This window comes from Paramisgurnus dabryanus, chromosome 3, assembly GCF_030506205.2.
Source record: "Paramisgurnus dabryanus chromosome 3, PD_genome_1.1, whole genome shotgun sequence".
Lineage (NCBI taxonomy): Eukaryota > Metazoa > Chordata > Actinopteri > Cypriniformes > Cobitidae > Paramisgurnus > Paramisgurnus dabryanus.
The window spans coordinates 38,982,473-39,008,653 of record NC_133339.1 but is presented as its reverse complement, the minus strand read 5'-3'; the positions used below and the strand labels follow the sequence as shown (position 1 = coordinate 39,008,653).

The following is a 26,181-nucleotide window of genomic DNA, read 5'->3' as shown; positions in this document are numbered from 1 at the left end:
CTGCACACTCGTCAAAAATGTTTATGATAAAAGAGACGCTCAGGTTAACAAAATACACGCAAGACACTCCCTTAAGAGTAAACTCTGATTACGCATGAGATTATGTGAGTATCTGGCAAACGTGAGCGTCTCTTTTATCATAAACCCTTTAGACGCATCTGCAGCAGGCACTTATTTTGACAAGACACGTGATGCACACAGATTCATTCCACACACCTAACACATATTTTGAAATGACGAGCCACACACATGACGGGCTACATACATGTTATGATAAACTTCACATCGAGCGCCCTCGAAAAAATAAGTCATCGTCTGCCACTGTTTTGGACACATATTCATAGACACAGGTTTTAATGGCAACCCTTTGATGTCATGTATTGTAATGTAAGCAAAATGGGGGCCCTTTGAGTAAAAATATTTTTTATTAAAACTATGACATGTTTGAAATTTAACATTCACATCCGTTCAAAAATTTTAATGCATGGTTGTGCAGTTGACTATTAGGGCTGTCAACTTGTCAAGGCATTTTAAAGCAACACTATGTAGTTTTCATGTCAAAATGTGCCTGGTATCAGACACTCTTCTGCAGGCAGGGGGAAGGGCGGGGCTGTGTTTCCTACCCTCCACCGCCACTTTCAGAGTGTGCTTGTAGCAGCTAGGAGGCTGCTCAGGTTGCAGCAACAGTACAATTTGTCCAGTTAAAAGTTGTTCTATCACTGAAATAATTTTAGAGACATTATTTAAAGGTAAAAAAAACTACATAGTGTTGCTTTAAATCAGTTATTTAAGAAAGGAATAATTGACGACATGCCGTTGAATTATTAATAAATAGAGTGCACACCCATGTGCATCATTTTCAAATAATCCAAAGGGCTAGAAATATTCCAATATAGCTAAGACATTGCTCTGGTGGTTATTTTAAGACTTTTGACAGGTCACGTGTGCATTTATCAAAAAATAATGCATACACGTGGAACATTTCTCAACCTATCAGAATAAAGCATTCAACAGCCGGTTGTATAATTATAAATAATAAACATTTACATCCAGCTTTGCAGGAAATACATTTTATTAATAGGAACATAAGATTAAACAGAAATGTTAGGGTTTTCCTTGATTTGCCTAGCAAGTTATGTAGTAGCAAAACAAAATGTTTATTATTTATAGGTGGTATTTTGATCGGTTGCAATGCATCAATCTTGAAATCATGGTTTTGTATACCCTGCTAAGAGCTGGTTTAATGTAGCAGTATGTAAACAAAAAACTTAAATGCATTGATATTTTAATATTTTAAAACAAAAATAGTGACCAGTGGAACAATACATACAAGTGAGCACAAGTGAAAATCCCTTTATTGTGGTATACTTTAGAAAGCTATAGGCCTTCATTTTTTAAAGACCTATTAAAGATCTTTTCTACAATAAGAACAAAATATGGAATAAAAACAAGGGCATAGTGAGATATGACAAGCACAAGGATCCATGTTTTTCATTATTAATTTGTATGCGTTTTATTTTATTCACAGTCTAGTATATTAAAAACAAATGCTAATTTTTTTGGAGTTAACAAAAGCGAATAGTTCAAACAAGCTGTTTATCTTAAAACAGTAGGATAGGTTTGATGTTTTCTGTGTGGCTCTGAAACAGAACTACAAATAAATATTCAGTTAGAAATATATTCTGTAATAAATCAAACTTCTCTGTATTTCTGATAAACAATTTTAAACTGTTATTTACCTTTGAAAGGGCTTGAAAATGAGTCACTTTAACTACTCAGTTTTAGGGCAGACTGGCTCACCCTTAACAATATACCATTCCTCATTGTGTCTGTTCAAAATCTTCATTGGGCTGAAAACGAAAACAACACAGACACAAAAACACAAAATAAGTGGACAAACATGTGCATGAATATAATATATTCATCTAAAAGATAAGCTCACCTGTTATAGCCAACGTCATAATGATACTCTGTCTCATATGATGCCTGTACATTGTCCAGTGATGTCTTTAGTTGCTGAGCCTTTATTTTGCTTACGACTGACATCATCCAGCCCCCATAGCTCTTGACGTATACATTCATATCAGGGGTGTCTGTGAAATATACCTGTAAATGACAAAAACACAACAACACTTAAAGGATACATCGACTATAAACACATGCACGGCGTTATAGATTAGCACAGGGATTGGCTATGAATGTGAAATTAAAATTGCGAAAATAATAAATAATGCGAAACATAATGGCGGTCTCCGAAGTTTAAAATGAGTATTACATGCCCAGATTTATATTTATTGTGTTTCTATCACTGGATTTTTGTAATAGAAGGCATATATAAAGTATTAAAGCATAAAAGTCTTTAACTCTTTCACCGCCAGCATTTTTAAAAAAAGTTGCCAGCCAGCGCCAGCGTTTTTCATGATTTTCACCAAAGTTTAATGCCTTCCAGAAAATGTTCTTCTTTAAATATATAAACATACAATATACCAAATGAAAGAACAGACCCTCTGCTTTCAAACAAAAAAAAACCGTTTCATCCTACCTTTAGTGGTTCTTTTGCAATCAGCTTTTGAATATGGGTAGGTTTTTGCAAAAACACCATATTTTGAGCAAAAAGTAGAGATAATTCCATTTTTGTGACGGACTTTTCATAGAGATCCCATTCAGAGCGATCTTTAAAACAGACACGGACATGCAGCAGTTTGCCATAGGGCAATACTTCCGGTTTTAAAAAGTTGCGGAAGGGCGCCACCTGGTGGATAATAGCGTTATTGCGGAAAGACGGAAAATCTCGTCATTGGCGGGGAAGCGTTTTCTCTTAATTGACGAGATATCTCGTCAATGGCGGGGAAAGAGTTAAATAACAAGCATACTGATGATAATGAGACTTACAGAAGGATCAGTAGGCTTTGGTGGGTTGGCCTGGAAGTCAGATGGAAGCAGGAAGTTGAGAACGTAGACTGATGAATCCCAAATACTGTCATCTTCTTTCACTTTAATGAGAACTGGGGTGGTCATATCAATCTTAGCACCTAGGAAAATACGGTAAGTGTACAACATTTACATTTATGCATTTGGAAGACATTTCTATCTAAAGCAACTAAACTCTTTTATGACATAGATGAATTATCTAGTCAATTAAGAGAAAATATTTGCATTTAATTAACGTGTTCCTGATGTGGTTTTATGTTAATCTGTAATACCGTGATTATCCACTAGATGGTGCACTTTCCCAATTTATGAAAAAACTGAAGCCAAAATGTTATTTACTAATTTTAAACTCTGTGTATGTTTTGATAATCGTTCTGAATCTGATCTCTAACAAAATTCCTTCACAACAATGCAATTCTTACAGCTTTTTGCTAAAAAAATATTTTTAAAGAAAAAAAAAGACTTTATGAGTAGAGAAAAAATATTGATAGGATGAAACATTTTTTCCCTTTTTGTTTGTTTGTTTGAAAGCAGATGGTCTGTTATTTCATTTGATATTTTGTATGTTTATATATTTTTAGAAGAAAATTTTCCTGGAATGCCTTTTGTGAAACTTGTGAAAATCACAAAAAATGCTTGCTAACTCTACTGTGCCACTGAGGTATAAAAAGAGTCTAAATATGTCAATATCTGATCGAATATCACTGAATCTATCCAGATTGTGTTTGGCTCCAAAAACCACAAAGAGAGGGAGAAGATATTTTGCTTAAAGGTCCACTGTGTAGATTTTAGTGACACCTAGTGGTGAGATTGTGAATTGCATCTAATGGCTCAGTCCACAGCTCACCCCTCCCTTACGAAGCGCTAAGTTACAGTAACTGCCACAGGACAAACACGTCATCGTCCGAGACAACGTAGTGACAAAATGGCGCTCTTGTTTAGGGCTACTGTAAAAAACATGATGGCGACTTCCCTCTTAGGTGACCCACGATGTATGTAGATAAAACAGCTCTTTCTAAGGTAATAAAAACAATCCAGTTCATTATGTAAGGTCTGCATACACCACTTATAGTATAGTTACGTATATTATATTGCATTTCTGTCATTATATCCTTCTAAAAAGTTACAAAATGCACCTTTTTAGAGTTCACATAAATGTACAAAAATCCTCAAGCTTTTTTATTTGTATAAATGTCTTTATTCTGCTGAACACAAAGGAAGATATTTTGAGAAATGTTAATAACCAAGTAGATCTGGGGCACCATTTACTTCCATAGTATTACTTTTTCTGCTTTGTTACAAAAATTCCGCAAACTATCTTCCTTTGTGTTCAGCATAATAAAGAAATGTACCGGTATACAGGTTTAAATAATGTGAGGGAATAATGATCAGAATTAAATCTTTGGGTGATCTAACTCTTTAAGGAACACGAAACAGTTTTTTGGATCTTTTTATGCTTTTTTGTGATATTATTTTAGAATAACAATTAATGCATATGTTTGCTTACCCATTATCAATACTGTAAGGCTATTATAGCAATAATAATAATAATTATTATTATTATAAGGTAAAAGTGACCTGGCCATATTTTAATGGGATTTATAAAACTCACCAGCCTCATTTTCTCCAGTGATGTATTTGTAGAGTTTCTTGAAAGCTCTTGAAATTGCCAGTTCCATAAAATGGGATTGTTCCTCTGTTGACACCCATTTAGCAGCATCATAGTGACGCACCTGTATGAAAAGATAATGTACAGTAATTATAAACATACATGTTGATATGTTTCTTTCATGTGTTAAATCTTACATCATGTATCATGCATTCAACTGTTTCACTTTCTTATCTATACTCCCATGTGCTGTCTAGTATCTCACCTCATAACCGTCTCCCTCACAAACCAAGTCAAACAGCAAACATTCCTTGGTCTCTGTGCAGTAACTGGATTCACTTTTTGAGTCTCTGAGATGTGCAAATACAAAATATAAAAGATGACAAGAACACTATAATGCACATACAACGTAAACAACTACTCATGTAGCAGTCTTTAAATAGGAAAAACATGGAAGTGTTTGGTGGCTTCTAAATTCATCCCTGTTTGGATCCTAAGGAATGAATGGGGCTAGGCTAAATGCTAACACATTGACGACACGCTGTACAAAGATTAAGTGCACGCATTGAAAAAAGGCAGGGATGTATTAATTTATCTAGGTTTAGGTAAGAACATAGAAAAATATTGAAAAAAGGTTGTGTTTTCCTTTAAGGTTCTTTAGAGAACCATGTCTTTCTTCCTTTTTTATAGTCTGATGAACTGTAATTTACTATAAAAAACCTTTATGCAGAGAGGTTCTGTGGCTGTTGATGGTTCCTTATGAAATTAAATGGTTTAAAATGGTCCCTAGATGGTATTGGGCGTTACCCTTTCAAAAAAGTATACCTTTGTACCTAAAGAGTTAATAATAGTACCTCAAAGGTTCACATTAGAACCAAATGTATACAAATCTGTAAATACATGGTACATATCAGCAGGGGCGTCATGCACCAATTTTAAGGGGGCACAGTGTGCACAGCTCACAGAAATGTGTGCATACACAGACATCAAACGAAATATTATAGAGCTTTCAGTCTTTTCCATGGCACTTACATTTCTAACCATCTGAACACCCCTGCTTTCAAGCAAAAACCTCCAAAATAAAAGTGTTGAATTACTTTCATATCAAATACTATTCAATCAGAATAATGACATATTGGCATCATATTTGCATCTGAAACGGCATGTTTATTTATTAAAGTTTTAATAAATGACTTCGTCATTTATACTTTTTTTAATTGTGCCATTAATGCATTTGGCACAACAACTGCATTATCCTATGAAATTAATGCAATTTTAAATCCATAAAGTATATAAACAATGAAAATGACATAAGCTATAGCCACGTGATTGATTTTAATGTTCAATAATGATTTAAAAAATATGTTTAGATAAAATTATTAGAGGAAACGAATTTTGCATTAAATTTTACCTCATGAGCATGTGTGATTCCGCGCCCCCGTGAACTCTGGCGAACTTTGGCGTTGTACCAAGATGAATCTAGAAATCTACTAATATAACGTCGAGACTGTCACATTTTAAACCATACATTTTCTAGACAGAGGAGGTTAACTGCACATTACCGTACTGGGGTTTGGAAATGTTGTGAGCGTTTAATTCCTCAGATAGCAAAATGCAGCAGCAACAACAAAGCTCGTGAGCACGCTCAGACACCGATGACGTCTGCGGCTGCGTCCGCTGACTGCAGCGACTGCCGCCCAAATAAAGTAATGTAACACAATCAAAAAACTATCAAAATGGCAAAAATCTCCGAAAAGTGACAAGGATGCAAGCACATAATAAATCATTTTGTGGATATTAAACTGAATAAAAGTCAAATAACAGATTAATGGACGCTTTTTTGATTTTGAGGTTTCATGGCTCAAAAAAACAGAGGGGGCAGTTTGAATGGGCATGACCCCTTTGATCAGGATCTTTTCAAAGTGTACAGCCCATGTGACAGCTATTCACCATTTTTGACCATTTTTAAAACAAATAAAATTAAGGAAACTTAATTTTTAGGAGTGTAGTAGTATCACCAATTTAGCTAGGTGACTCAATGATTTTTCTTAAAAAAAAAATAAGCAAAACATTTACTTACCCAATTCTTCCCTCTACAGTCAATCCTAGAAGCAAAACGATCACTCCCGTCAGGCAAATCCTTTACAACATATATAAGAAATGAAAATATATATTATAGCTTGAACACTTCGCTGATATATTCATGCATTTCAAGCTTTTGCTACACAACTTCAAACACTCAGCTTTCTTTATCAGATATGTACACTGTTTTAAAAGCAAAGAATACTGAAAGACTTACATGTTGAATGTTGGTCAGGCTGTTTGCTGAGGAAACTTGTGCACGTGTGCTTGCTGCTGCTTGCTTTTATGCATATTTTGTTATAAAACATGTTTCCACCCTACCAGACACGCCCACAACCCTTTGCTCATGTAAGCATGTTAAGTAATCGTGTTTTTACCGTCTCCTCCACTAGGGGTAGTATTTCATCTCTTTTATCGATATCGTCGTGGTTAAAAGTCGTGTTGCATTGATTTTGATGTGCCATGTGCAACAATGTTTTTTTTCTCTCAAATATACAATCCACTACACTTTAAAAAATAAATGATGCCATTAATAAATATTTTGGCCTGTATGGTTTCATCATAAACAACCTTAACACTTCACCTTTCTGTTTCCAAAAAAGGTAGTACTTCTTTTTAATAATGCAAGAACGGACTTTTATATTTTCAAAAGGGTTTTTACAAGAAAAAAAACTGTTTTATAGGGTAGATAGTAGAGATGCACCGATATATCAATTAGTGGATAAAAGAGTCATAAAATATCCTCTTCAAATCAAAAGAGAACAGGAAAGGGCATTTAATTTGAACTCTGTGTATAGAAAATATAAAGAAACATCACTTGTTTAATATTAGTTGATATATAAATGAATAACATTCAGAAAATTGTATCTTTAAAATTTGGTTAATATAACCACAAAACTATTCGTATTGTCTGATATCAGTCTGAATAATCGTCTGGAAAACTGTATTATTTGTGCATCTCTGTCTGTTAGTGAAATATAAGTAGCCTATAGATAGAAAATAAACATAAATGACCCTTGATCACCGACTGACCACTGTTTTATATTTGATTACAGCAAGGCTTATATAGTCAATATTGTGTAACTTCATAGAAACTGCTAAGAGCAGCACATTACTCAGGAATTAATTCCCAGCCTAGCTTGGGAGAAATTACTTTTCCTAAAGAATATAGGAAAGATATACTCAATATTGTCTTACTTCACAAGCAAACATTATGGTATTTTGTCATCAAGAATAAATCTATCATGACTTTGATGTTTCAAAACAAAACTTTTATGGACATTTTTTTGGCTTCACACTGTGAGAACATCAGGTTTGTTGTTGGAAACAAAATCCTCTTTAGCACTTTTCTTTTTACAACCATCCAAGTTTTTTTTTGGTCACATTTGGTTTTATCATGCAAAGGTTTAGGTTTTATAAGCATGTTTATTCTCTTGTTTGGTATCTTTTGTATGTGATATCTTTTGTATTTAACTTGTTTGGTTGTGTAAGTGCTGGGCGTAGCTGTGTGTCATTATTTATGAATTCCACAGACAACAATAAACCAAAAGAGTTAACAGTTATGTGTCATACTAAAAGCATTATTACTTACTAAAGGAGAAGATGTGCAAAGTGATATCATGGAAATAATATCACAATATCTACTTTCTTTGATCATGTTCTGTTTGTTATTCCGACAACATTACAATCCTCTTGAGTATAAGGTTAAACACATTGTCTTTGGCCAATGTACCCCTACACATAAATTCTATTAACAAATCAATAGATTTTCAAGATATGTATGGAAGAAATGTTAAAACTTATATTATACTGATTATTTGTTACATAAGGCTCACATCACATCTGTTTTATTTATAAGCAGTTTATAAGGTGTGGCATTTCCTTGGAAATAGCCTGTTATTCAACAGTTAAATATTGTGAAGTGATTTTAAAGAAATGTAGACAAAAGAGTTTTTTAAGTTTTGCCATGGGAATGTAATATAAACTAAACTTCACTGAAGTTGGATCTGTCTGTTCTTCGCTTTGGTTTGCTGTGTGTTATTGTGTAATTTGATGATGGGTTTCAAGTCCTGCCCTTTGATTCCTTAGAAAACAAACAATAGCAACACTAGAATCAATTGTATACGGGGAAAATGTAATGATTTAATAAGAAATGTACACTGAAAAAAATGATTCATTCAATTTACTCAATTTTTTTAAGGTAAGTGGTTGCAATCAATTTATTTAAGCTACATTTGAACAAAAAAATATTAGTAAAATAAAATAAAAAACTTTTGTTTAAATGTAGCTTAAATAAATTGATAGCTACCACATACCTTTTGAGTAAATTGAATGAATCATTTTTTTTCAGTGTACCCATCCTGCAGGGGGCGCAGTAAACTCTAACCATCTTAGTTTTTTTTTAGACAAGGGGTGGGTAAACCTGGTCCTGGAGGGCCACTGTCCTGCAGAGTTTAGTTCCAACCCTAATTAAACAAATTAAAGGCTGTGTCCGAAAGCGGCGAGGCCGTTTCTCAATCCGAAGGTCGCATTTGTACGCTGCATACGTTATCAAGGCTGTCTTATTTCAGATTATTAATAATTATAAAGTTGACTTTTAATCTTAGTTAATCGTAAATTGCTGTAATATGCTTATGACTTATAATGTAATGCTCAGTTAACTTCAATAAACCAGACTTGATGACGTATGCAGCTTGCATGTGTGACCTCCGAAGGCTGCAGCCTTCGGATTGGGAAATGGCATACAATGGCTCCTTCAGAGGCGGCATTCCGAAGGCATCAAGGCACGTCCGAATACAATGTTTGGTCTCCTGAGATACTTTTATTGTTTTGTCCTGCAATTCTATGCATGGGCGTGCATGGGGGAATGTGATTGGTCGAGGCTGGTCGAGTTCGAAGAAATAAAATGGCAGCCAAGAAAGCGGCAAGAGCATAAATTAAGTTTTATTTTCACTTTTACACGTTTTGATTGCATTTCTGGTGCAATTTAGTATTGCAGTTTTCAAATATAGATTTAATTATCACAAAAACGCTCTTTGTTTTTTTATTTTAAACTGAATACCATTACACTGCCTATGAAGGCTGTCTGAATGCGTCTCCCAGAGGAAGGGGCATTTTCCAGCTCCCTTAGAGATAAACATTTGATTTTTACCGTTTTGGAATCCATTCAGCCGATCTCTGGGTCTGGCGGTTCCACATTTAGCATAGCTTAGCACAATCCATTGAATCTGATTAGACCATTAGCATTGCGGTAAAAAATAACCAAAGAGTTTTGGTATTTTTCCTATTTAAAACTTGACTCTTCTGTAGTTACATCTTGTACTAAGACCGACAGAAAATTAAAAGTTGTGATTTTTTTAGGCAGATATGTCTAATAACTATACTCTCATTTTGCCGTAATAATTAAGGACTTTGCTGCCGTAACATGGCTGCAGCAGGGGCAATGATATTACGCAGCAGCCAAAAATAGTCCCCTTAGTAACTTTCAATAGCACGGGACTATTTTCGGGCACTGCGTAATATCATTGCTATGGATTGTGCTAGCTATGCTAAAAGTGGTCGCACCAGACCTGGAGATCGGCTGAATGGATTCCAAAATGGTAAAAATCAAATGTTTATCTCTAGCGGAGCTGGAAAAGAGCCTATTTTCAAAAAATGTGTAGTGTCCCTTTAATGCCGTCTAAGTCATTGCCTCATGAGGTAGGAAGGCAACAGGTCAACTGTCAAAAGCCCTCTGTCGTCTTCTTCGTTGGATAACTCATCTCCTGGTGGATCATGAGATAGCCAGTGTCCATCGAATGAACAATTCGGGATCTTTAGGAAGTAGTAGGTCATCCGGTACTGTTTTTCAAATACTGTAAATTCGGACATACTACTCGCGTCGTCTACTGCTTTTTGCCTACTATATAGTATGGAAGTAGGCATTTCAAATGCACTGAAAGTCTTCAGGATTACTTGGAAATGAAATGCAGGTGTGTTTGATTAGGGTTAAAACTTAACTCTGCAGGACAGTGGCCGTCCAGGACCCAGGATTCCCCACCCCTGCTTTAAACTGAAACTGATAAATAACTAATGTGCATATAATAATTTTGCAATTTGGTATCAAAATGACTTACAAATGAGGAACATAAGCACTTTATTATAGAACGGCCAACAATATTTGCAGTAACACAATGCCAAGTCACAAGTAAGCTTGCACAGAAGCAAGTGCAGTGAAAGATGAAGTATAAAAAAGTTATACTTTAAGTGAATTTAAACTGCTGAATTGTATTTTTGATATTTTGAAGTGCATTGATGAGTGAAATCAAGTAGTGTAGCTACAACCGTTTGCATTCACATACTTGTGTAAAGTATGTTTCAGCCTGGGCTTGTTTCACTCAAAGCAATGCTGTCACTTAGATAAAAGTGGTAGTTTCTGATACTCTCTGCTGTCTCAGCCGCTGATGTCCGAGTCTTCATCAGACTCCTCTTCAATGTCTTCCATGATGAGCTCATTAATGCTCTCCAGCAGACTGCCTTGACTCAGGCAGGTGTTTACAGTCGATCCGCTGCTAATGTGAATAGGGCTGGGGTACACCACACGGGGCTTTCTGTTCTTCTGTCTGCTACGAGGGTGGACACATTCAGTACCGGGTACATGTGGCTCTGGGTAGGACAGAAATGCCAGGTTACTAGTTAGGTTTGTACTGTACAGTCTTCCTCACATGTGATTAAAAAATGTAAATGTGATTACCCAGCTAAAAGTAATTTTTTGTGATTTGATGTTTTCTATTAAATTTAAAAACCATTCTGTGTAAAAATAATCTTGATATCTTTATCTTTAATGCTCCTTATCTCAAAAATAGATTGAGACGTTAGCCTGGATTTCATAGACGGAGTCATAAATGTTTAACTTAAAACTTTGAAGTGTGTCATTTCTGCAATACTTAATGGTATGTCACATTTTGGTAACACTTTACTTGAAGGGGTGTTCATAAGACTGACATGACACATTCATAATGTACAAGAACATGAAGGTGATTTAATGCACGTTTATGACAACTGCCATTAAGTGTCATTTGTTCAATTATGTCATTTTTTAATGTAAAGAAGACATTGTTTGAGATGTCTTTGTCATGTCAACTTGACATTACCAAGACAACATAACTGACCTTTTTACCACTGAAACAAATTGAATTTGTCATTAAAATATCATTAAGTGTTAATACTCTGTCAAATAGTTTTATAACAATGTCATGAATATTTTTCTTGACCTCAGCTACAGTGGTACAAATATAATTTGTCATTTAAATGTCATTAAGTGTTAATACTCTGTCAAATAGTTTTACAACAGCGTCATAAATATTTTTCAGTTCAAAATGTTTTTTATATTTTAGTTTCCTCCAGGCTTTAGATAAATAAAATCAATCATCCAATAATAATAATAATAATAATAATAATAATAATAACTAGATAGGTACATTTCCTGAAGAAAATGTGAAGTGGTGCTTGCCGTGGCAAATTTCGAGGGACAATTTATGATTATACTCCAAGCCAAAAGTAAAACGGTCCACCCCAGTGTCTCTATGATGTTCTGATGCGGAGATATAAGGCTTTGTTTACTCTGTTGCCAGGGTACTGTATTTGGTTGCTAGGGAGAAAATTGGCATCCACCAGTGATAACACTCCAAGTCACGAGTAAAACGGTCCAACCACCGTGTCTCTACGATTTTCTGATGTGGAGATATAATGATTTGTTTATTCGGTTGCTAGGGTGCTCATATTTGGTTGCTAGGGGCGTGGCTTAATACCTCTTGGCATCCACTACTGATTTCCCTCTGAGTCACGAGTAAAACGGTCCAACCCCCGTGTCTCTACGATTTTCTGATGCGGAGATATAAGGCTTTGTTTATTCGGTTGCTAGGGTGCTCATATTTGGTTGCTAGGGGCGTGGCTTAATACCTCTTGGCATCCACTAATGATTACCCTCTGAGTCACGAGTAAAACGGTCCAACCCCCGTGTCTCTACGATTTTCTGATGCAGAGATATAACGATTTGTTTATTCCGTTGCTAGGGTGCTCATATTTGGTTGCTATGGGCGTGGCTTAATACAACTTGGCATCCACTAGTGATTACCCTCTGAGTCATGAGTAAAACGGTCCAACCCCCGTGTCTCTACGATTTTCTGATGCGGAGATATAAGGCTTTGTTTATTCGGTTGCTAGGGTGCTCATATTTGGTTGCTAGGGGCGTGGCTTAATACCTCTTGGCATCCACTAATGATTACCCTCTGAGTCACGAGTAAAACGGTCCAACCCCCGTGTCTCTACGATTTTCTGATGCGGAGATATAACGATTTGTTTATTCCGTTGCTAGGGTGCTCATATTTGGTTGCTAGGGGCGTGGCTTGGGAGTGGCCAATGATGTGGCAAGTGATTACACTCCGAGTCACAAGTAAAACGGTCCAACCCCCGTGTCGCTACGATGTTCTGATGCCGAGATATAACTGTTTGAATTTTATGTTGCTAGGGTGCTCAAAAGTGGTTGCTAGGGGCGTGGCTTAGTAACTCTGCAAGGGTCCTGAGAGGCTGATTGGATGCCTGAGTAAAATGAGCCCACCCCCATGTCTCTGTGACACTGTGGTGCAAAGATATCCCTCTGGGCATTTTGTAATGGCAGTCTATGGGATAGGTTGCTAGGGTGCCCAAAATGGTTGCTAGGGTAACATTACAACCCCATTGCGGGGTACGTCCTGACAGAGTCTAGCACCCTCTTCAAATTTAGTAACCCACATGCTTCTACGAAATCCTCGCTCGGACCTGTGACCCGTCAAAGTTTTTGCAATGTTAAGTCTATGGGATTTTCCCCCATTGACTTTTCATTGGGCATTTTTGGGCACCTCTTACACCCCAGGGGTACAACTTACACCCCATTGTGATGTATGTTCTTACAGAGTCTACCACCCTCTTCAAATGTTGTAACCCACATGTTTCTACAAAATCCTCGAGCGGAGCTATGACTTGTCAAAGTTTGGCGTAATGTTAAGTCAATGGGATTTTTTGGGTGGTTTTTTGCCCCCCTTTCGGAAATTCTGCACCCGACCGCTTATAAAAGTCATAGCCACCATCTCCTCAAAAAACCGGTCGATTTGAGCCCTCTTTCATGGGACTACGGCAAACCGTGCGGGACGAGTTACGCGCCGAAAAAGTGTGCAGACATAAGAATAATAATAATAACTAGATAGGTACATTTCCTGAAGAAAATGTGAGTGGTGCTTGCCGTGGCAAATTTCGGGGGACAATATATGATTATACTCCAAGCCAAAAGTAAAACAATTCAACCCACATGTCTCTACGATATTCTGATGCGAAGATATAAGGCTTTGTTTATTCGGTTGCTAGGGTACTGTATTTGGTTGCTAGGGAGAAAATTGGCATCCACTAGTGATTACACTCCGAGTCACGAGTCAAACGGTCAAACCCCCGTGTCTCTGCGATGTTCTGATGTGGAGATAAAAGGCTGTGTTTACTCTGTTGCTAGGGTACTGTATTTGGTTGCTAGGGAGAAAATTGGCATCCACTAGTGATTACACTCCGAGTCACGAGTCAAACGGTCCAACCCCCGTGTCTCTACGATGTTCTGATGCGGAGATATAAGGCTTTGTTTACTCTGTTGCTAGGGTACTGTATTTGGTTGCTAAGGAAAAAAATGGCATCCACTAGTGATTACACTCTCAGTCATGAGTCAAACGGTCCAACCCCCGTGTCTCTACGATGTTCTGATGCGGAGATATAAGGCTTTGTTTACTCTGTTGCTACGGTACTGTATTTGGTTGCTAGGGAAAAAAATGGCATCCACTAGTGATTACCCTCCGAGTCACGAGTCAAACGGTCCAAACCCCGTGTCTCTACGATGTTCTGATGCGGAGATATAAGGCTTTGTTTACTCTGTTGCTACGGTACTGTATTTGGTTGCTAGGGAAAAAAATGGCATCCACTAGTGATTACCCTCCGAGTCACGAGTCAAACGGTCCAAACCCCGTGTCTCTACGATGTTCTGATGCGGAGATATAAGGCTTTGTGTACTCTGTTGCTAGGGTACTGTATTTGGTTGCTAGGGAAAAAAATGGCATCCACTAGTGATTACCCTCCGAGTCATGAGTCAAACGGTCCAACCCCCGTGTCTCTACGATGTTCTGATGCGGAGATATAAGGCTTTGTTTACTCTGTTGCTAGGGTACTGTATTTGGTTGCTAGGGAAAAAAATTGCATCCACTAGTGATTACCCTCCGAGTCATGAGTCAAACGGTCCAACCCCCGTGTCTCTACGATGTTCTGATGCGGAGATATAATGCTTTGTTTACTCTGTTGCTAGGGTACTGTATTTGGTTGCTAGGGAAAAAAATGGCATCCACTAGTGATTACCCTCCGAGTCATGAGTCAAACGGTCCAACCCCCATGTCTCTACGATGTTCTGATGTGGAGATATAAGGCTTTGTTTACTCTGTTGCTAGGGTACTGTATTTGGTTGCTAGGGGCGTGGCTTGGGAGTGGCCAATGATGTGCCCAGTGATTACACTCCGAGTCACAAGTAAAACGGTCCAACCCCCGTGTCTCTACGATGTTCTGATGCGGAGATATAAGGCTTTGTTTACTCTGTTGCTAGGGTACTGTATTTGGTTGCTAGGGGCGTGGCTTGGGAGTGGCCAATTATGTGCCCAGTGATTACACTCCGAGTCACAAGTAAAACGGTCCAACCCCCGTGTCTCTACGATGTTCTGATGCGGAGATATAAGGCTTTGTTTACTCTGTTGCTAGGGTACTGTATTTGGTTGCTAGGGGCGTGGCTTGGGAGTGGCCAATGATGTGCCCAGTGATTACACTCCGAGTCACAAGTAAAACGGTCCAACCCCCGTGTCTCTACGATGTTCTGATGCGGAGATATAAGGCTTTGTTTACTCTGTTGCTAGGGTACTGTATTTGGTTGCTAGGGGCGTGGCTTGGGAGTGGCCAATGATGTGCCCAGTGATTACACTCCGAGTCACAAGTAAAACGGTCCAACCCCCGTGTCTCTACGATGTTCTGATGCGGAGATATAAGGCTTTGTTTACTCTGTTGCTAGGGTACTGTATTTGGTTGCTAGGGGCGTGGCTTGGGAGTGGCCAATGATGTGCCCAGTGATTACACTCCGAGTCACATGTAAAACGGTCCAAACCCCGTGTCTCTACGATGTTCTGATGCGGAGATATAAGGCTTTGTTTATTCGGTTGCTAGGGTGCACAAATTTGGTTGCTAGGGGCGTGGCTTGGGAGTGGCCAATGATGTGCCCAATTGTTACACCCCTAGTCACAAGTAAAACGGTCCAACCCCCGTGTCTCTACGATGTTCTGATGCCGAGATATAACTGTTTGTATTTTATGTTGCTAGGGTGCTCAAAAGTGGTTGCTAGGGGCGTGGCTTAGTAAGTCTGTAAGGATCCTGAGAGACTGATTGGATGCCTGAGTAAAATGAGCCCACCCCCATGTCTCTATGACACTGTGGTGCAAAGATATCCATCCGGGCATTTTATAATGGCAGTCTATGGTATAGGTTGCTAGGGTGCCCAAAATGGTTGCTATGGTAACCTTACACCCCATTGTGGGGGACGTCCTGACAGAGTCTAGCACCCTCTTCAAATTTAGTAACCCACATGTTTCTATGAAATCCTGGCTCGGACCTATGACCCGTCAAAATTTTTGCAATGGTAAGTCTATGGGATTTTGCCCCATTGACTTTTCATTGGGGCACTTTTGGGCACCTCTTACACCCCAGGGGTACAACTTACACCCCATTGTGATCCATGTTCTTACAGAGCCTACCACCCTCTTCAAATGTTGTAACCCACATGTTTCTACAAAATCCTCGAGCGGAGCTATGACTCGTCAAAGTTTGGCGCAATGTTAAGTCAATGGGATTTTTTGGGTGGTTTTTCGCCCCCCTTTCGGAAATCCTGCACCCGATCGCTTATAAAAGTCATAGCACACCTCTCCTCAATAAGCCGGTCGATTTGAGCCCTAATTTATGGGTCTACGACAAACCGTGTGGGACGAGTTACGCGCCGAAAAAGTGTGCAGACATAAGAATAATAAGATATAATAATAATAAGTATGAGCAATAATAATAGTGATGCCTTGCATAAATGCAAGCACCACTAATAATATCCCTGAGCAATAATAATAGTGATGCTTTGCATAAATGCAAGCACCACTAATTAAAATTGATACAATTATATTTTTTTGGAGACAAATTAACCTAAAATTAATTGAAAATAGTACAATAATGGGTTAAGCCATGCAGTGTTGGGTCCATATTGCTGCAAAACAGTTAATTACATTAAATTAATTAGTTTAATTAAATGTTTTGTTAGCTTTACTCTATTTTAGAAACTTCTGTGTGAGGAAGAACACGTTCTGTTAGTTTTCAGTTGTTTTGTGCACATACATAAACTTAAGTATAAAGTTTGAACATTTAGCATTTTGTTAAGGTATTTAAAATTATTTGAAATAGTATTAACACCTGACATTTTAATGAACTTGTACCACTGTAGTTGAGGTCAAGAAAAATATTCATGATGCTTATATCAAACTATTTGACATAGTATTAACACTTAATGACATTTAAATGGCAGTTTAACGTAATGTTAACCCATAAAGCTTAGTAGTTTCTTAAGTTTGATAATTATTCTGTTATGTCATGTTTATGAAAGATTTATGACAAGTTATGTCGTATTGTTTTATGTCAAGTTGTCAAATCTTTGGATTAAAAATGACATAATTGAACGAATAACACTTAATGACAGTTGTCATAAACGTGCATAAAATCTTCTTCATGTTCATAGCATGTGTCATGTCATGATTATGAAGGTGTCATGTCAGTCTTATGAACACCCCTTCAAGTCTTACCCACATTTTTTTCACTACTCTAACTCAGGTTTCCCTGCACATCCCCTATCTGTGATTGGTCAGACAAACAGATAGTCCCACACCAAATTCATGCCATTGGTTGAGCACATGTTGCTTTGGGATGATCAGACAAACCGAGCAGTGTACTCTATGCCAATATTTATATAATAAGATAAGACAAATCAGCTCTACAATCACTATACACAAGGCATAAACCAGTGCCCTCTAGTGGTCATTGTGAACATTACATTACCCATTCTGTTATAACAGTCTTCAGCTAGACAGCTGTGTGGATTTTTTCTTCCGAGTCCAGGCACCATCGTTCTTTTTCTTGGTGGCATAATCCTTCTTGGATTTATAGCTGAACGACAGCCATAACAGGGTGAAAGTCCGCTCATATGACCGAAACCCCTTGTAGAAAAATAAAATGTTTATTTCTAAATCTTAATATAACATTAATAACACTGTATATACATAACGTTAACATCTCACATGAAGGAACGAGCACAGTTCAGACAGTGAAACTCTGCGAAACCCCACATTCTTTCGGGCGGTACCGGGTCATACTTCTTTTTGCATCGTCGACAGCGAGACACCTAAAACAGGACAAAGTATAAACTTTAAGCATGAAACAAGTATAGTTTATAGTAGTATGCCAGAGCTGTGACTGGGGTTCGAGTGATGTGCTCCATTGTCTTACTCTTTTCCTCTCTGGGACACGTCGCCACCAGTCCCTGTCACATGACTGACAGGCGAACTGATGTACGACGGAAGGGATCTGGTTATTCTGTGCCTGGTCAAACATACGTTTGTTCTCCTCTGTTAACGGCAGAACCTGTAGACGCTCCCCAATTTCCTGCAAGCATGTCCATGCATGTTAATCCACTCTCTTTATGGAAACTTAAAGGAGGTATTCAGTGCTGTAAGTTGAACGTATGGCTTAAACTAACCACTACATCTTGATCTTCTTTTGGATTTTTCTTTGCTTTATCTTTGGGCTGGGGGAAGAGGAGATACAATCAAATTACAGTGTAAAATTATGTTTTTTTCTCCGTAAAGGCACGTCCAAATACAGAAGCACCACCTTACCTTTGCTGATGAACTGGTAGCACTGGATCCAGATGCGGAGTTCTCTGCCTATAACATTTTTAAACCTTGGCTTATTACTATTATACAATAAAAAACTTTATTTAACTCATAAGTTTACATACCCCTGATCAGTGTCATTTGGGTAGTTTCTGTTGTCATTATGATTTAAAAAGGGTAAACAGAGTTGACTGATAAGAAATAGCTTTAGGCAAACACTAACCATGAGTGAAAAAAGTGTTTGTGTTTCATCATTCATATACTCTGAGAAAGAAGAAAGACTAAATTCTGCCAGGGTGTGTAAACTTATGAGCACAAATGTATATAATATATGACAGGTCTTTAACCTTTTTTAGGCCAAGGACCCCTTAATGGATAGAGGAAAAGGAATCTTGAGTACATCTATGAAATAAGACTGGATTACAGTATTAGCCTAAAATATAATATTGAAATGTTACCTTTTGTCGTTCATCAGCTTTAAGTTTCATAACCACGTTCTATAAAAATATAAAAAAAGCGTTAAAGGGGAAATTTTTCCATGTTTACGTGCTATAATTGGGTCCCCGTGTTATAAGAAGTTACATTTGGTGTAATTTGAGCTAAAACATCAAATACATACTCCAAAGATTTATTTTACATCTTAATAAGTCTCATAATATGTCCCCCTTTAATGGGCAACACAGTCTTACTGTACACAGAGTTGCCTTTAGAAGTATTTTACATGTGACAACTAATATGTATTACATTTTTTATAAACTAACTTTACATGAACACTTATGGCAGATATATAGATATGGCTTTTATCCAAGTGACTTACAATGCATTACATGGTACACTGTCAAAAAAGGGCACAAAAGCTGTCACTGGGACAGTACCCTTTAAAAAGGACATTTGGAGTAGTAATATATGCACTCTTTGGGTACACTGTAAAAAGTAATATGTTGAGTTTACTTAGAAAACATGTGGAAATTGAAACGGCTTTGCAGAGTTAACTTCTGTATACACAGAAATTACATGAAAACTTGAGTAAAGGTAACTCAGTATGATACATTCTTACAGATTTAATTTAAGGTTAGTACAGACAACTCAAAATAAACAGTTACTATAACATGTCTGCTAGTTCAAATTACTAAAAAAAAGGTGTGAAAACTACACTGAAAAAAAAAGATTCATTAAATTTACTAAATTTTTTTAAGGTACTGTAAGTGGTTGCAATCAATTTATTTAAGCTACATTTAAACAAAAGTTTTTTGTTTTGTTTGGCCTTTCTAATTTTTTTGTTTAAATGTAGCTTAAATAAATTGATTGCGACCACTTACCTTAAAAAGTAAAGTAAATTGAGTAAATTGAATGAATCATTTTTTTCAGTGTAGGGTCTCCCAAAAACTGGAATACTAAAGTTCATTTAATTCAGTGCTCGTGTAGACTGTACTTAAACTTTTCAGTTCACTTAAGTTGGTATTTATTTAATATCACTTCATTATACTTCATGATTGACTTTCTGTCAATCGTTGATTAAGCATCTCTATAAAATGCACATCATAATTTATAAGTATCAAGTGTTAATGCACTGATGACATGCACATTATTATTGTGAAAAGAAACATGAGGGGCCCTATTTTAACGATCTGAAACGCAAGTGCGAAGCGCAACGCGCAAGTGAGTTTGTGGGCGGATCTTGGGCGCTGTTGCTATTTTCCCGGCGTGAGAAATAACTCTTGCGCCGGGCGCAAATCAATAAGGGGTTGGTCTGAAGTAGGTTCATTATTCATAGGTGTGGTTTGGGCGTAACGTGAAGTAGGTTCATTATTCATAGGTGTGGTTTGGGCGTAACGTCAAATAAACCAATCAGAACGCTATTCAACATTCCCTTTAAACGCAAGGGCGCAAGTTCCATGGCGGGTTGCTATTATTATGACGGATTTACCAGGCGCACGCCAGGAGCGGTTTACAACCGAGGAGACCCACGTTCTTGTAAGAGCAGTCAAAGACACAGAAGTTGTTTTGTATGGGGATGGGAGAAACCCGCCCAAATCAGCATAGGTTAAACAGGCGTGAGTGGAAATAGCCACAATTGTCTTATCAGCTGGCATCCCCATCGTTGCGCCAAGCGCTACAATGATGTCAGGAGACGGGGGAATCCCAAGCTTGCCAGCATTAATCGGGCACGCTGTGTAACGGGAGGTGGATCTGCCTTAGGACCTGACGCCAGCAGAGGACATCGCTGTGTCCACCCTCACCGCTGAAAGGGTTTGGGGGCTTTGAAATCGGACCCAAGAAACGCAAGCAAGGTCCAACCCCAAAGTACACTTACAAATCAAGTTCATATCCATTAAGGTTTCTTATGAAAACATTTTAATTATTATTTACATAAAATAAACGTAATACAGCCAAACAACAAACTTATGAAAATATTTTAATCGTCATTTGCATGAGAATTTTTTAACGCAGCCACACAAAATAAATAAAAACTATCACCACAATGCTCACCACAACGATTTCCCTTATCTCATGTGTTAATATTTTTTATTGTAACAATTTATGATTTGCAAAAATAACTGTTGCATCTGTGTAGATTAGATAAGCAAAGTGTGTGCGCGTTGTGCACGCTATACATTATGGTCAAGCATGCGCAACGCGCAACTGACTTTAAACTTTTTTTTCTGGTCAGTGGCGCAATTGTTTTTAGAAACTGCAAAATAGCATCAGGGATGGTTTGCGCTGGAACACGCCTCTTTTTTTGTGCTGAACCGCCCAGGGAACACAAGTTCATTCCCTAGTTTGCCGACGTGCGTCTGTGGAAGGAAAAAGCCACTGTGCACCGGTAGAAAATACGAATGATAAATACGTCACTGACAAAGTCAATTGCGCTGGGTGCAAGATAGGGCCCAATGTGTTGATTTGGGTCCATGTACACCAAAGCAAATGATCACCTAAATGGTGACTTCACAGAAAACACATTTTTACTACAAAAAAATACATAAATAATACTAAGAGATTAAACCTAGCTCCAAAACATCCTATTAACAACTATTTAAGTGCCCCATCAGTTCTTATTCTTTAATCAAACATTAATCATTTAAATATTCAAGCGCAAGGGATTATGGGTATTCCTCATAATACTTTGTACTCATAATTTTGAGTTCATAGCAAATCCCCTTTGTTAAATTAACGCTGCTTGGTGTTTATATAATCCACACCCAGATGGGTGTTAAAAACACTGAATCAATGTTGAAGTTAATGAGATAATGAAGTGATTGAGTCATTAGTTTAACTTCTAAAGAACTGCTGTAAATCTGGTTAATAAAGTAAGTCACCATTGTGCCGATTAGTGTTTCCTTTAGTTAGAAACTTGGGTCTTGAAGTTTAGTGTAAGTTTTGTTCTGTTTATTGTGATAGAGTGTTTTTAAACACATCTGTTAGAGTAGAGGACAATGGGAGAAATGTCTTAAACCATAAAAAGTATAAACTATAAAAAGAAATAAAAAGTCTTAAACTGTTGTTTATTATTATGAGGATGTAAGTATTGTGATTCAATGAGCTCATACAAAAAATAAAAAATCACAAAATGAATATAACTATATACATTTATGTCATGTCCACCCTGTGAAGTCCAACAGCGCTGTAAAAATCCAACTAGCCTTACATTGTCAGAAATAAAGGTACAAAACTGTACCTTTTCTGTCACTGGGGCTGTACCCTTTCAAAAAGTACAGCTTTGCACCTAAGGATTTCATTTAAGTACCTCAAAAAATGCATATTAGTATCTCAAAGGTACATATTGGTACTAAATGTTTACATATCTGTACCTAACAGTCCATACAATTACCTTTTTAAAGAGTGCTGCCCCACTGACAGCTAGGGTACATATTTTGAATTTTTTCTAACAATGTAGGTCCTTAAGGTACAGTAATCTTCCCAAAATTTTATTCTGTTTTGTATTCCTGTAAAGGCACCAAACTGAAAGTTAGGGTACAACCCCTAGTGACAGGAAAGGTATAGTTTTGTACCTTTATTTCTGACAGTGTAAGAATTAAATATTTTTTACACAAATCAAATCTATGTAAATCAGACACAATAAGACATCAATAATAAGCATATAAAACACAACCATGGTGACAATCAACAACAAAGCTGCATGCCGCAATGCATGATGGGTACCAGGATTGTATAAAACTCATTTATAACTCCCATCATGCACTATAACTTGACAAACTTGTGCAACTTTTTTACCATTTACTGTCACCATTGTTGAGATTTGTATCAGAAGTCATGATGTCTCTCTTAAGCAAAAAAACAACAACACTAAAGTATTAAAGCAGTTTCATTCAGAACAGTGTCATATGCATAGATCATTATTTTTATATGCTTAATTTTCTTTGTTTATAATCAAACGTTTTAATATAAAACGTACAAACATTTATATTTATTTAAATTCTGAAAGGTTTTTCCTCTACATCACGCAACGAACAAGTGGTCTTATTAAAAAACTGTTGTAATTGCTAAAAGAGGAAACTTGGTTCAGTGAAAGTCAAGGGACAAATGCCTAACTAAAGGAAACATTAATCACAATAATGGTGACTTCAAATAAACCCATAACAAACACAAACTGGAGATTTAATGTGATACATTTTGTGGTAAATGTCTATTTGACTTGTGATTGCATCATGTCTGTAAACAGAAAGAAGATTTGTCTAAATCACGTGGATGCTGGAATAGTTGAGCACTTGTATTTTTTTCTGAAAGCAGCGTAGAAGTTAAACTTATCCCTTTAGAAAATAACTCAAGTTATTTTAGTTTATCATTTTACTAAATCATTTAGTTTTCAAACAGAGATGATTAAAAAGAGGCAAACACGATAGATTGCAGCTTATGGATTCATACACCCAACAGTGTTTATTTGTTCACACTTTTGCTGTACTCATCTATTGCATTTAATACTTTCTCCAGAAAAAGAGTCATCAAAATAAAAATGTATAGACAGGAAAATTAAAAAAATTTAGTTGATTTGACACGAAATTAACCAGCAGGTGTTCACCATTAATATCTTAATCATCACTTTATTATCTGAATAACTTCAACACTGATGTGTGTGTGCTATCTCTTTGCACTATTTGAACAGTGGAACAATCATTTAGTAAAACACAATCATTGCTCTATAGTACTGCTTACTAAAGTTGCTTAGTTTAAATATTGCATTCACCTAAAAGTTCATACAGCACAGCATTATCAAGTAATATCAACAATTCTGTCCAAATTAGTTCTACCTACAAGCTTTTTTCAAGTAGATTCAGATATTACTTTTTACGGTGTAGTGGCGTCGGCTGTGATGGCACTGGCCTTAGGATGTGTCTCACCAATGTGACACACGCTCACACTCCAAGTCCCCCTGAGGCGCATGCTCATTCACCTGACTACAGTAAAGTACCCATTGACTCTCCTGAACTCTGCCCAGCGCCCGCTGTCGCTACTGAACTCTGCCCAGCGCCCGCTGCCACTCCTGAACTCTGCACACCACCCCTTGGCTCACCTGAACACACTCCCCTGTACACCCCCCCCAAGCTTCCCCCCAAAAAGAGCCCACAGTGGCCATCTAACTCTCCCACTCCACTGTCTCCTGGGTTGCGGCCTGTGGTCATTTTGCTTCCTGCTCTGCCTTCCCCTCCGTGGCTCTGTTATAAACTGACACCGCCATGGCTCCCTGCGCATGCTGCATCTCCCTAACTCCCTAACTAGGCTTCCTGTCCTGTCTATTGTCCCAGCCTGCAGGACACCCACACCCCCTCGCAGAAGTTACTCTGTTGTCGTACTCTGTTCTGGAAGGGGGGTACTGTCAGAATCCCAGTCTGTCTGCCTGCTTGGTCTTCCTTTTGTTTTCTCCCATCATCTCCCTATGGACTCCAGTTCCCAGAATCCCTCACTCTCCTGCACCTGTTCCTCATCTTGTCATCATCGTCACCTGCCAACCATTACCCTTATCAACTTCCTTATATAAGTTTTCCTTTTTTATGTCGACTGTGGTGTGTTGCGCCTGTGTTTATAGTAAATAAATGTTCTTTGTATCCGATTCTTCCGATTCCCTCGTCTCCACCCAGCATGCAGCGTGACAGACAGCTTTGTGTTTACGTTTTAAACTTTATCTGTATTCCCTGAGGATCCAACCCATTTCTGTTTGTGCTGCTAACATAGTACTCTTAAACACTTTAAAGACATATATTTACTTTGTAATTAAACCCCACCAAACTTCTTTCCTTTATTTGTGCAATATCTTGTGCTGGTTTTAATACATTTTAAATGATGTTTGTCATGTATATTAAAGTCTCTAAATACTTTTTGGGAGCACTACCTGGGCCACACAAACAAGTAGCTACAAGTTATTTAAATGCATTTGCATACAGCTGCACCTTACCTTAACTACAATGTCATTTTTCAGCGTGTGTCTGTCCTCATCATCCAGTTCTGCATAAAAATATAAGCATATGAATTGCAAACACAAAAATATTTTACACGTGCAAAATACATGAATAAGAGTAGCTTTGCGTTTGCACTTTACCCCTGTCAATATTGGCCATTAGCGCGAGCCATTTTGCCACCATTTGATGATTGTTCCCATATCTTCTCATGAGTAAAACAGCTTTATCGATGTCAATCCATCCATGAAACTTCTCTCTCAGTCGCCTTACGCTTTTCTCCAACTAAGTGAGGACAAATGCATTTACGATTGTGTAAATCTGATATAAAATTGTAATAACGGCTATTGCACTATAAGACAAACAAATGCACTTGTTCAAATCTTGCATTTTTATTTAACACATATTAACAAGCCATATGTTGAGGAAGTTGTACTGTATTGTTCTACTTCCTTTATTACCATGTCTATCATATTACCTTACAATAAAATAACAGACAATTTTATTGCTTTTAAGCGAATAATAAGTGCATACCTCTACTTCTTCTTGTACTAGATTCATCTCAAAGTCTTATTTTGATGTTTTTATAGTATTGCTGACAACGATAGACGCTTAGTGTGGCACCGTTTCCTTTACAGCTTCAGTCTGTTATTGCGATTGCTACTTTCAGTTTGATCAACAATACCCTAACATTACCCCTAGAGGTCACTATAGTACCACTGTACACCCAGTAGATATAAAAGGCCTTCGACCCGATTACATTTCACAACAGGTCGAAGACTACATAGAATCAAGTGGTTTTTTCAAGGTTAAAAAAACTTTTATCATGACCATAATCAAAGAGTTAATGGTGTTGAAATAGCATCATGGTGCGCATGACTTCAAATCCCAGGGTTCTCTCGTTCACACACGCGTGAACTCTGAAACATGACCTGTGTAACCTGAGGCAAAAGACTAAAAATAAGTTCATCGATATGAGAGGAGCATTCAAACAGGTGCAATGAAAGCGACCATCACTTCATTTTAATTTTTAATTGTTAAAGGTATAGAGATTAATAAAATATGAGCTGTAAGTTAGATGCGAAATTGTATCAGACAGCGCTTGGTAGAAACCTGAGGCGCACTCTAGGGTTGCCACCCATAT

General features: G+C 37.5%; 2 protein-coding genes across 3 annotated transcripts; both read right to left on the bottom strand.

Moving 5' to 3' along the window:
- Positions 1-1,054: 1,054 nt before the first annotated feature.
- soul5 (heme-binding protein soul5) lies at positions 1,055-6,937 on the bottom strand. Of its 2 annotated transcripts, none has more exons than XM_065263144.2 (8): positions 6,840-6,937; positions 6,621-6,680; positions 4,806-4,890; positions 4,544-4,664; positions 2,893-3,032; positions 1,943-2,106; positions 1,740-1,850; positions 1,055-1,651 (listed from the first exon to the last, which is right to left on the bottom strand). In XM_065263144.2, coding segments are annotated over exons 1-7 (651 nt in total). In that variant the 5' UTR covers positions 6,842-6,937; the 3' UTR covers positions 1,055-1,651; positions 1,740-1,771. The 2 variants fall into 2 exon arrangements, with proteins under 2 accessions (XP_065119216.1, XP_073670137.1); XM_073814036.1 differs by having other exon boundaries at positions 1,055-1,640.
- Positions 6,938-10,740: 3,803 nt separating this feature from the next.
- Positions 10,741-25,707, bottom strand: shfl (shiftless antiviral inhibitor of ribosomal frameshifting). Its single transcript, XM_065263262.1, has 10 exons — positions 25,572-25,707; positions 25,181-25,322; positions 25,037-25,086; positions 19,086-19,124; positions 18,631-18,678; positions 18,492-18,539; positions 18,242-18,397; positions 18,034-18,137; positions 17,795-17,952; positions 10,741-11,266 (listed from the first exon to the last, which is right to left on the bottom strand). Exons 1-10 carry the CDS (start codon positions 25,596-25,598, stop codon positions 11,055-11,057), a joined length of 984 nt encoding a protein of 327 aa, XP_065119334.1. The 5' UTR covers positions 25,599-25,707; the 3' UTR covers positions 10,741-11,054.
- Positions 25,708-26,181: the final 474 nt, after the last annotated feature.

What these genes read in the sequence shown, in the direction of transcription:
- soul5 (XM_065263144.2), bottom strand. An exon ending in CAAAGCCTACTGATCCTTCT is followed by an intron (nt 2,107 to 2,892) that starts GTAAGTCTCATT and finishes TGTCATTTACAG; the next exon opens with GTATATTTCACAGACACCCC. An exon ending in TATGACGTTGGCTATAACAG is followed by an intron (nt 1,851 to 1,942) that starts GTGAGCTTATCT and finishes TTTCGTTTTCAG; the next exon opens with CCCAATGAAGATTTTGAACA.
- shfl (XM_065263262.1), bottom strand. Translation starts at nt 25,598, where the DNA reads ATGAATCTAGTACAAGAAGAAGTAGAG. An exon ending in TAGTACAAGAAGAAGTAGAG is followed by an intron (nt 25,323 to 25,571) that starts GTATGCACTTAT and finishes GTCCTCACTTAG; the next exon opens with TTGGAGAAAAGCGTAAGGCG. An exon ending in CTACCAGTTCATCAGCAAAG is followed by an intron (nt 18,540 to 18,630) that starts GTAAGGTGGTGC and finishes CTCTTCCCCCAG; the next exon opens with CCCAAAGATAAAGCAAAGAA.